The sequence below is a fragment of the Astyanax mexicanus genome, chromosome 1, assembly GCF_023375975.1.
Source record: "Astyanax mexicanus isolate ESR-SI-001 chromosome 1, AstMex3_surface, whole genome shotgun sequence".
NCBI classification, from domain to species: Eukaryota; Metazoa; Chordata; class Actinopteri; order Characiformes; family Acestrorhamphidae; genus Astyanax; species Astyanax mexicanus.
Window position 1 is genome coordinate 54700948 of NC_064408.1, and position 12490 is coordinate 54713437.

Sequence of the window (12490 nt, forward strand, 5' to 3'; positions counted from 1 at the left end):
TTCTACGTCCTGGGCCATGTTTGGCCAAAAACACCAGTCCCACGGCAGCTGTGGTTCTTTCTGTGCCCTGGTGGCCGTGATCATCATGAACACTATGAAGAACATCTTTCTGCAAACATTGCGGCAGAAAGAGCTGGAAATCAGTGTTGGGCACGTTACTTTGAAAAAGTAATTAGTTATAGTTACTCGTTACTTCTCCAAAAAAGTAACTGAGTTACTAACGGAGTTACTCCACTATAAAAGTAATTAGTTACCAGTAAAAGTAACTATCGCGTTACTTTTTATTATTCGCCCGTCAAAAAAAGGAAATCAATTATGCATTTACTATTATTATTAGAAAAATAACAAAAAATAACAAACGAAAATAAACCCAAAATGTTGACAAAATATAATCTAACGAATTTCAAAAAAATAAAACGAAATTCTCCACACAACCAAAGAAAATTACTAAAACTTGTAATACTGAAAAAAGCGGAAAAACGTGTCTGGGGATGAAATTTAACAAACCAAGCCACACTCAAAAGAAATATGTATATATAAAACAAAATAATGGACAAAAACAACAATTTAATGCCCGTTAAAATGGTATTAATATAACAGCTTCACCAAAAGAGAATAGAGCTTAGATTGTGCCCAAAAAATCCGACCCAGGAGCCCGTGCACATTCTGCCCAAGTCTGAACCATAAACTGTCATTATGAGCCCGACCCGATCCGCTCCATAAACTGTCTGTTTTCGGGCTGATTGAATGAGCGAAATATAATCAGAATTATGTTAATTAACACTGTAACATAGAAGCATAGAACTATTATTTAATTTAAATGATTTTTAAGAACAGCTACACACAATGCTGCAAGTCAAACGCGGAGGCGTTCACGTGCGCCCAGAGCTACGTGATTACATTTTTCATTTTTATTATAGTTTAATTTTATTTTGTTTTTATTTTTTCTGTTCATTTTAGGGTGGGCTTGCTAGCGCGAGCGCTTTACAGAAGAAACGTACCACGAGGTGCCGCGCGCTCGGCACAACAACTCCCGCTGTACAACTCTGCTGTACAACAGCGCTTATAAATAAATTAAACACAAAAATTAGGGTATTCTATCAGTAATTTCAGTTCGTTTTAGTTGGTTTTATAAACACAAAATACAGTTCGAGATAGTTATGTTTTTCCTTTTAATTACCGTTTTTATTAGATTCAGTTAACACAAATGTTTTTCACTTTCAGTTTTCGCTATTTCGTTTGCTTTAGTGAACAATAATAATTGGTTACTTAGCAACATTGTGATTATCACACCAGAGCTTTATATAAAATAAAAATAGGAGCCTGATTTCGGGTCGGTCCTCAGGTCAGGTGGGATTCGGGCAGAGAATCTAAGCTCTAAAATAGAAAGCAGCAGCACCACAAAAACCGGAGCAGCTAAAAAGAGCTTAACTTCCTTAATTCGGAACTTGGGTTGTCCACGGCAATCACTGAATTGATTAGAGCATGCAAATCGTCACAATTGTGCCTCACTTCACCACGCCAAACCACAGGCACAGCGGCCAGAAGCTCAAGTTCACCGGACAGAGGAGGGGTTAACCAGGGCAAAGCGAAGTAAAAAAAAAAAAGTTCATAGAGCTGCTAAAGTAACGTGCAGTAACGGGGTGTCGGAAATGGTAACGGCGTTATAGTTACAGTCATAGTAATTAGTTAGATTACTCGTTACTGAAAAAAAGTAACGGCGTTAGTAACGTTACTCCCAACACTGCTGGAAATACTCTGATCCCCTCCCTGAAGGATATGCAAGGTGGTACAGCACGTCCTCACGCTCGACCAGTCGGTCCCACTGTCAGATCAGCCCCTCACTATGGAACTTCCAGACTAGCCCAACTACACGTGCGGCTCTCTGTAGCACCCCTAGATTGCTGGAAAAACGCCCTGGAAATGCCACAACTTGCCTGCATTGGCTCCCGTGTGCATTTAGTTCTTCATGCACAGGCCTTAACCCTCAACTAGCAAAAGCAATAGGGCACACCTTCACTTCCTGTTCCTGAGAGTGGACAGCTCCAAGTCCCCCATGGCTGGCATCCACTTCTACAATAAAAGGTTTGTTAAAATCAGCATATGTCAAGACTGGAGTGGAGGTAAGTCTATCTTTCAAAGATTGGAATGCTAGCTCACATTCTGCATCTCAGAATGCTTCAAATGAAGCTTTGAGAGTCTTCCCTTTCCACCTGGTTCCACTGAGTCTCCCTACCAAATGGTGCAGAGGTGCAGCCAATAGTAGCTTGCAAAGCCTAGGAAGGAACAAAGTTCAGCCAGATGACTAGAGCACTTCCACTCCTTGACAACTTCAATCTTGGCTGGATCAGTTGCCACCCCCTCAGCTGAGATCACATGGCCCAGGTAGCTTACTTAATGTTGATAGAACCGACATTTGGAAAATTTGACCTTTAGATCTTGCTTCTGGAGTCGTGAAAACACCTCTTCCAGCCGTTCTAGGTGTTTTTCAACTGTATGTGAGAACATAATGACATCATCCAGGTATAAGAGTACAGATTGTTAGTGGCAGTTGCCAAACATGCGCTCCATGAGGCACTGGAATGTACCTGGGGCATTGCAAAGTCCAAACAGCATACGATTTAATTCGAACAGTCCAAATGAAGTGCAGAATGCTGTCTTAGACTTGTCTTTTTCTGCTACTGGCACATGATTGTATCCTCTAGCCAGATCAAGGGTAGAAAACCATTTTGCTCCACACAGGGCATCAAGGGACTCCTCTATTCCTGGAAGAGGGTAGGTGTCATGTCGGGTCTTTACATTAAGCTGCCGAAAATCCACAGAGCCAAAGGCTTCCATCCTTCTTCGTCACCAATACAATCGGAGAAGGTGCTTTCTCGAATCACACGACTATCCAAGAGCTGTTAAATGTGAGCCTTCACTGTACTATATTGGGAGGGGGGAATACGCCGATAGGGTTGGCGCACAGGGACCTCATCCAGCAATGGGATTTCATGAGAAATCAATGATGTGCAACCCAAATCTCCTTCACTTTTAGCAAAAATGTTACCATATTTACTGCATAGGGCCTTGGCTTGCTGAGTCTGTAGGTCAGTCAACCCCTTAAAGACAGAAACTGCATGTTCAGTAGGGCTGTTATGAGACTTTAGATTGCTAAAAGATTGCTGAAAGACTTTAGACTGCTAAAAGGGTGTAGTTTAAAGCACAGGTTTAAGGCAGGATCAAACAAAATGTAAACTGTGTATTAACTTGTGATATGGTGGGTCCCCACACCAATCACCAACCATCCTTAAAGACAATTTTTAATATTCAGTTATGCAGGTTACCCCTGCTACTTACCGGCTTCCTTAGGGAGTGGCAGCGCGCGGGGCCCCCAGCTTTTATAACCTTAATGGGGTGGGAAGAAAACTTTGGTGCCGGGGGGTTCCAGATTACCTGTGGGGGAAAAAGTAAAATTGTTTATATAATGTTTATTTATATATATATGTGTGTGTGTATTATACTTACCTGTCCTATTAGTCCTAGTTTGTTGTATGAATGGAAATAACCAGTTATGTGTATATTTGTTATATGTGTAATTGTTGATAGCTGTCTCACCCATGTACTCCTTTTGGTTTAGCCCGGGGGGTATTTAAGGGGTATAGGGTGAGCATTATGAAAAGGAGAGGTAGATTGAGTTCTGTGGGACGAACATGTTCGCTGGAGTTAAAAGCTTAAGAACTCTATTAAGGACTGGGTTATCTTTTTTTTCCCTTTTAGTCTTAACTAGTGGTTGCATAATCCACTTACCTCTGCCTACTCCGAGTTACAGTGTATATAGTGTATTTTACTTTTTGTTTTTTTTGTCAATAAACTGCTACAGCTGAATAGCTTACATCTGCTCCAAGCGCATTCTTTCTGTGAGGTCGTTATTCAACAGCGGTTATAATATTGGCTATGCATGCTAGGAAGTAAAATGTGCTAGCAGGCTGAGCTAAAAAGCTACAGGGGCTGGCAGGCTGAGCTAGAAAGCTACAGGGGCTAGCAGGCAAAGCTAGACAGCTACAGGGGGCTAGCAGGCAAAGCTAGATAGCTACTAGAGGTTAGACTTTGAGGTGATGGAGGTAACATTAGGATAACACAGGGACTTTGAGGTGATGGAGGTAACGTTAGGATAACACAGGGATTTTGAGGTGATAGAGGTAAAGTTATTATATCACAGGGACTTTGAGGTGATGGAGTTAACGTTAATAATAATAATAATAATAATAATAATAATAATAATAATAATAATAATAATAATAACAATAATAATAATAATAATAATAATAATAATAATAATAATAATAATACATTTTATTTCAGGCGCCTTTCTGTCACTCAAGGACACCTTACAAAGTGCAAAATAAGCATCAAATAAACCATACAAAATACACAACTTTAAAAAAACAGGGAAAATGCTTTTTGAGTTTTGAGTGTGGATTTGAATTGTGAGAGTGAGTTAATTTGTCTGATATGAAGTGGTAAAGAGTTCCATAGTTGGGGAACAGAGCAGCTGAAGGCTCTGCCTTCAGTAGTGTGATGTGACAGATGGTGTCAAATGCTGCACTAAGGTCAAGAAGGATGAGGATGGAGAGTAAACCAGAATCAGCTGCCATGAGGAGGTCATTAGTAATTTTTATGAGCGCGGTTTCTGTACTGTGGAGAGAACGAAATCCAGATTGGAACTGTTCATACAGGTTGTTGCAAGACAGATAAGTATGTAGTTGAGTTGCTACTGTTTTCTCAAGCATTTTTGAGAGAAAGGGTAGATTAGAAATTGGCCGTAGGTTATTAAAATTTGTGGGGTCAGCACCAGATTTTTTAAGATTGGGGTTATTGCGGCAGTTTGAAATGATGCAGGAACAGTTCCAGTGGAGAGAGAAGAATGGATAATGGGGGAAATTAGAGGGAGCAAGGAAGGGAAGCAGGCTTTGACCAGGCCTGTAGGGTCTAGCTGACAGGTGGATGGTTTAGATTTGCGGATGAGATCTGAAATTTCCGAATTTGAGGGAAGCTGAAGTTCAGGAGATATACCAAGCGTAGGTTGTGAAGTGAGATGTTTATGGATGTTCAGAATTTTTTCATTGAAAAATGACATGAGGGAGTTACAGAAAGCAGTTGAGCCGAGGTGAGATGGCAGAGAGTCTGGGGCTTGGGTGATATTATAATGAAAATAGTGACTTGTTACCTTCGTTGGAACAGATTGGACTAGTGTAGTAGTTGGATTTGGATGCGGTTATGCAGTCCTTATAGTGTAGCATATGGTTTTTGTAAATGTCCTTGTGAATAGTTAGACCAGTTTTCTTACAGAGCCGCTCAAGTTGCCGTCCTTTGGCTTTCATGAGCCGAAGTTCAGGCGTGAACCAGGGGGCAGAATGAGAAAAGGAAACAGACCTGTTTTTTAGCGGAGCAAGGGAGTTGAGTATGTGGTGGAGTCCAGTATTATAGTGTTATACCAGCTCTTCAAGGGTAGTTGAGTTGTGAGTGTTTGTGAGGTGGTGAATAGATGAGGAAAGAGAATGTAAATTAATGTTCTTAATGTTGTAGAAAGAAATGAAACGGGAGGGCTTAGAGATGGAGAGAGGGAGACTAATAGAGAATGAGAGGAGGAAATGGTCAGTTATAGGGAGATAATCTGTTGTAAGGTAAGAAGGTGAGACACCAGAGCAGCAAATGTGTCCAAAATGTGACCTTTAGCGTGAGTGGGGACATCTGTGTGCTGCTGGAATCCAAAACTGTCAAGACAAGATGTAAAGTCTTTGGTAAGAGGGTTATTGATATTGTTTATATAAATATTGAAATCTCCCAGCACTATATTATTTGGTAAGAGGGTGGAGAGATGAGTAAGCAGAGCAGCAAAGTCATTAAGAAAGTGGTTGTTTTGTTTTGGGGGACGATAAACAGTTGTAATGATAATGGGTATAAGTCCAGACAATTTACACACTGTTGATTCAAAGGAAGAGAAGGTAGGAACAGACACCGGCGAGACTTTACACTTCTCGCTGTGAATTATCGCGAAGGTTGGCAGATGTAAACAAACCCCAGAGGAGTGCATTCATTGAGTTGTACAAAGTCATTGGGTTGTTACCAGGTCGCAGTTAAACAGAGAAAGTCAAGCTTACGGTCGATGAGGAGATCCTGGATGAGATGTCCCTTGCTCGTGAGTGAGCGAATGTTGAGAAGACCGAAGTTGACAGTGGAGTTATCTGGTTTGCCGGGGGTGTTAGCTGACCGGACTAAGCAGGCTAGCACACTGTGGTCAACAGCCCAGCTGGAGTTGCGAGGTGGACAGCAAGAAGTGGACCAGATGGATTTATTGCTTTCAATGAGTCCTCTTGGAAGTTGTGGCAAGATCCGCAGTGGATGTATCTCCGGCGGGGCAGAAAAGCTGCATCCAAATGGAGGAGTAGTGCAGCCGACGGAGGATCAGACAGTTGGTACCAGAGCCGGAGGAGTTCAGCAGTGGAGTACTGAAGCAAGCCCGTCGCAGGTTGGTGAACAAATGCCAGGAGAAGCCACAGAAGCACAACATTGTGATCGAGGACTCTTGGTAGCTTGATCAGGTGCGCAAAGGCAGGTAAGGCTCAGAAGCTGTCCGTATATCTACACAGAAGTGTAGACTAATTTTCAAAAACAGATGTAAAATCTGCCAGATTAGATCAAGATCGAGTGCATCATTCTTTTGTCCTAGGTCGCAAGACCATAGACCATAGGACAGCTTAAAAAAAAATTAAAATTCCCGGCGAGTAGTGGCAGCAAGTCGCGCCAGCGTTCACTCTAGTTGAGTTAACGTCACTAACGTTAGGGTATCACAGGGACTTTGAGGTGATGGAGGTAACATTAGGATAACACTGAGACTTTGAGGTGATGGTGGTAACGTTAGTAATGTTAGGATAACACAGGGACTTTAAGGTGAAGGAGGTAATGTTAGTAAAGTTAGGATAACATTTTAGGCTACATCATAGCATTTTAGATAAGGTTAAAGGTGTGTTGAAAGACTGCATAGAAGTTTAAATTTGTAGTCTCTATGCTGTGGTTTAACAAGTTTTAAAAAGCAATCATACGTCATCATAAGTCAAACAACAGATTTTAAAACTGATAAAGGGTAAGTAATGGCAATTTAAGCATGACTAAAACATAGTTGCCTTGCATGAATTCATAAAGCAGTCCTGTTTGTAGCCTGATACAAATACATGTTGAAACTGTTTAAAGGGGGACACACCTTTACTCGCTTTAGCGCTGGTAAAGCTTCATATTCTGTCTGTTAAGCTGCTGCTTTGACATTAGTGGCTCTTAACTTTAGTGGCTCTTAAATTGTTTTTTTTTTTTTTTGTTAATTTCTTTGTTTTTCTTTTGTTATTTGTTAATTTTTGTTCCTGTGGTTTCACTATTTTGTTTTGATCTTTTAGAATTTGTTAGATGACATTTCTTTTAGCGTTTTGAGCTTAGTTTAGTTGGTTATTTTCCTATTTCATATCTATTTTTCTGTTTTTATTAAATGTTGTTATTAGCTTACTAGCTTCTAGCTTGTTGCTGCCTTCTTTGTTATTTAGCATACAGAACCTCTCACTGGTATTTTCAATTAATGTTGATTTATTAATTTAATAGCTGTATCTAACTATTTTAAGCCAGACAGACAGTGTGAATTTTAATCGGGTGTGGAGAGCTCATCCGCATGTTAAGGCAGGATAAACTGATAAATCTGATAATTTTGATGAAAATAAGTGAAACCTGTTGAGTTTTTGCTGTGTGATCTCCTTAGTGAGAATCCCCACCAAATAACCAATCAGTGAGCTCCAACTGCATACCCCTTCGACTGCTCTTTCATTGTGGATGAACAGAATGTTTTAAATGTCCCATTTTTCAAAGTACAGATTTGGCACGTTAAGTCACGTGGTTAATATACCGACACCATTTTACAATACCGTCACCATATTTAAATACCATCATACCGCCCAACCCTACATGTTTTTTTAATTAAATAAAAATCTGTAAAATGTGAAAAAAAGTATTTAGTACCCTTTAGTCTGAAACCCCTTCATAAAATCCAGTGCAATCAGTCTCAGTGTAATTTAGGAATATAATATAGTCTCAGTATAAATCCACCTGTTTTATGAAGTCCTCAGTGGATTGTTAGAATGCACTAGTGAACAAACAGCATCATGAAGACCAAGGAACTCACCAGACAGGTCAGAGATAAATTCATGGAGAGGTTTAAAGCAGGGTTAGGTTATAAAAACATATCCCAAGCTTTGAGCATAACAAGGAGCACTGTACAATCCATCATCCAAAAATTTAACCTATGTAACTTAAAGATAAATTCTGATATTGCTGTGTAGTTATTATTGGCTGTATCGCTACATGAAATGACGAAAAAAAAATTGATTGTGTAATGTAGGGTTTTAAGTTAACTAGCTGATTAATTTGCACAGTGAAATTTTACTTTTGTCTAGTTAGAAAAAAAAAACATGCAAATAAAAATTGGAATACTTAAGGTGATTTCTGATGTGAATGTTTATTTAGATGGCTGAATGCTTCTTGTTAAAGGTGCTCTTTAACGTTTAGGTGCGTATGCAGAATCAAGTGGAATGGCATATGTGCAACGCACTGTGGCCAAGTATATTTCTGCACGGGATGGAGGTCTGTCGTCCAATCCAGCGCACATCTTCATCACTTCTGGCTCCCTGAGAGCTATAACCGTACGTTAATAAAATATGAGAGTCAGGCACGAACCAGCTGAAGCATGGTAACAATAAACATTTTTCATTAAACTGTAATGAAATCGTAAATTCTATTATATAACTATTTTTAAACATTGTTAACAGAAGTATAAAGTAATTGTTTCATTTTGTCTAAATGTAACAGGTGGGATTAGAAATGAAATATTTTTTTATTATAATACCTCACTGTAACCTTTATTTTCTCTTTATCCAAGGTGGTCCTAAAGCTGCTGGCCCAGAGTGGGGGTTCCTTCCAGACTGGAGTAATGGTTCCTGTGCCGCTTCCAAATGCCTTACCCCACGTGCTGGAGAGGGTGGGCTCCCTGCCTTTGTTTTACTGTCTAAGAGAAGAGGCAGGGTGGAGTATAGAGAGGGAGGAGCTTCACAGAGCCATACAGGCCTCTAAAGATCACTGCTGCCCACGAGCTATTTACATTAGCAACCCCAGTAACCCCACAGGTACCCACATTTTATCATAGCTATAAAAAGAAACACTGAAAGAGAATTTGAGTGTAAACCTGACTGAATCTAAGCCTTTGTCCTGAACTTTTGGAAAGGTCATGTCCAGAGCAGAGAGTCCATTAAGGATGTGATTCGCTTTGCTGCGCAGAACAATCTGTTTTTATTGGTTGATGAGGTGAGAAGGACTTTTTTTATTTTATTAGAGACTAATGCTAATAACATAATAATGCAAGCTAGCAAAACCATTCCAATCACCTAGCAACACCATAGCAACAGCCTAGAAACTACCAGGCAAAACCATAGCAGACCATAGCTAATGCCAAGCAACCACCAAACATCTCCATTGCAACCATCTGTTAACACCATACCAAATACCACAAATACCATATCAACCATCTAGCAACATTATAGCAATGACCTACTAAGATTACAGCAGCCACTAATTAAATACCTTGCAACCCAACAGCAACCACCTGGAATACCAAAATAAGCATCTTGCAACACCATAGCAACCATGTTAAATGCTATAGCAAACACTTAGCAAAATCAGTTTTACCCTAGGTACTGTGTAACAGGCACCTAGTATTAGCTTGTAGATGGAAATTACATTGTTGTTTATTGATGTCATTGTGCCACATTAATACAAATACCTAATGTTCAGCTGCTGGTAGGTTGTTCCTTAAAATATGAACAATATTTTATAACTGCACAGTCCAAGTTAAAGACACTATTTAGAATTAAATGCATTATTTGCCACACCACTGAATTTTCTCTTCTTTTTCCTCATTTCTCTGTTTGTGCTAGGTATACCAAGACACTGTTTTTGGATTGGGCAGTGAGTTTGTGTCCTATAAGAAGGTCCTTGCTGAGATGGGCCCTCCCTACTCAAACACTGTGCAACTGGCCTCGGTCCACTCCCTCTCCAATGGTATCATGGGAGAGTAAGTCTTCTTACATTCCCTGGTTTGAACGTTTGGCTGTGTATATATAGCGATGCATGGGTGGAGACTGACCAAATGTAAATAGTGTGTGTGTGTGATTTTACTGTGTTTTTGGGTTTTAAAATGTTCTAATAAGAGCTTTGGATGTGTTAAAATGGCCAACATGAGGCAGGTTTTTAGTGATCTGATTAAAAATGTATATGAAATTTCACTTACGGCTTCTGTCCCTGTCGGTGTTGTGTTTTTAAACCTGAGTCAAAGACAGCACTACCCAGATATCCATTACACACTGCACAGTTCCAGTTATAATTTCTTATTGACTTTTTACTTTATTGACATTTACTTGGCTTTGCTGACAAGAGATGACAGTGCATTAATCGTCCATTTTTCCTGATATCTGATAATAGATACTAATATTTTTATCATTTGCTACTGAAAATATAATCCTGAATGGACCTTTAAGGTTTTACTAGCACGACTTAACTTCTCCATCTGGTGTCCCACTCTGCACTCTGCTTACATCAAACTCAGACTCATTGAGTCTATGTCCCATATACTGAATACTGAACAGTTATTATTTTTATAAGGACATGTATATCTCCAGAAACAAAAGAATTGTGGAAACAATCAGTAAAGCAATGCCTTCTTCCATAATTACACGTTACACAGTGGGTGGTAAATGTGCGTTGTCTGACATATTTGTGTGTGTGTGTAATTTAGGTGTGGTCTGAGGGCTGGATACATGGAGTTGGTCAATGTGGACGAAAGTGTGATGTTATTTGCTGAAGCTTTGCTCTGTGGGGATATAAGCACTCCTATTACTGGTCAAATTGCCCTTGATGTCATGGCTGATCCACCGAGACCTGGAAATCAATCTTACTTTCTATACAAACAGGTACTCAAACACTTAAACTATGTTCAGTGTAATGTTAAATTATTTTATATACATGTGTGCATTTATGTGTGTGTTGCAGGAAATGGAATCAAGACTAAACACACTGAAGTGTAACGTGCACAGAAGCACTGAATTCTTTAACAGTCTGCCTGATTTCCACTGTCCTCCAGTACAGAGTGGAATTTTTATCTACCCACACCTAAAATTTTCACCAGCAGCACTGACCTATGCACAGGTACACGTGTACACAAAAAGCTTTTAAGTTCAAGATTATTTGTGATACATGCTTATTTGTCATTTAAGTAGTCATAAACAGGATAACTATTAGAGAAATGCTTTTACTGTCTGGGCACATGAACCTATAAATATAAATATAAATAGATTAAATATAATAAAGATTAAAAAAGATAAAAAATAAAACTCAAAAAGTGCATTTCTTGAAGGAAATTTAAAATGGTTTTACAACTAAAGTGGTCACTAATTTTACTTGATAGGTTTTTGCTGTGATATTGCTATTATGGTGGTTGCTATTATTTTGTAAGATTATTTTGCTAGCTGGTTGCTTTTGTTTTGCTTGGTGGTTACTATGGTATTCTAAGTGGTTGGTTTGATATTGTTAAGTGGTTACCAGGTGGCTGCTAAGGGGTTACTAGTTGGTCACTAAGATGTTGCTTGGTGGTTTTGCTAACAGATTCTTGCTAAGATTTTGCTTGGTGGTTGCTATGGGAAAGGTTAGCTGTTACGATATTGCTAGGAAATTTCCATTGTGTACCAGTTGGTTATGTAGTGGTTCCAGGTGTGTTTCAAGTGGTTCGCATAATTTGTTGAAAGTGTAAAGGAATTAAAAACAATAAACAGATGAGTCCGGGTCTGTATATCTGTATGTGTAGAACTAGGGATAGAAAACAACACATTGACAATTGTAGGTAAGTAGGATTGTGGATTAAAGTTTTGGGAACTGCCCTGAGGCATCCAGGTGACAGGCTTGCGAAGGTGGGTTATCTCTGTGGAAAGTTTGCAGAGGCCTTAAGGAGAGATAACAATAACATAACAAATAGACAAGTGTAGGTAAAAAACAGTGAATTTGTTCTCATATGCCTGCCCTGAGATAGGACATCTGAAAAGATGTGTAATGGTCGAGCATAAGTACATTAATGACAATCACACTCACACAATCACAATGTATAAGGTAGAAGCTATGTATTACATGACCTCTCACCTCAAATAAGTTTTCATCTCTGCTCCAGGGCCTTGGCGTGGAGGCAGGGCTGTGGTACTGTGAGAGGCTTTTGCAAGAGGAAGGTGTGTGTGTTGGTGTAAACAGGTGTGTGGGTGAAGCAGTGACTCATAACTCTCCTCCAGGAAGCTGCTGGCATTTAAGGTAATATAAATTATATACAACATTAAAAATATGCAATACATTTTTTTAAATATATACACTTAGGCCTATA

The 12490-nt window shown here is 39.4% G+C and overlaps 1 protein-coding gene across 1 annotated transcript in view; it reads left to right on the forward strand.

Moving 5' to 3' along the window:
• The window catches only part of LOC103037005 (alanine aminotransferase 1), a 44986-nt gene that overhangs the window by 30030 nt on the left and 2466 nt on the right, over window positions 1–12490 (forward strand). The window contains exons 4-10 of the mRNA XM_007255631.4: window positions 8587–8720; window positions 8957–9200; window positions 9299–9378; window positions 10008–10144; window positions 10865–11039; window positions 11119–11274; window positions 12287–12420. Coding sequence (XP_007255693.2) covers window positions 8587–8720; window positions 8957–9200; window positions 9299–9378; window positions 10008–10144; window positions 10865–11039; window positions 11119–11274; window positions 12287–12420 — 1060 coding nt within the window. The remainder of the gene's footprint in view (window positions 1–8586; window positions 8721–8956; window positions 9201–9298; window positions 9379–10007; window positions 10145–10864; window positions 11040–11118; window positions 11275–12286; window positions 12421–12490) is intronic.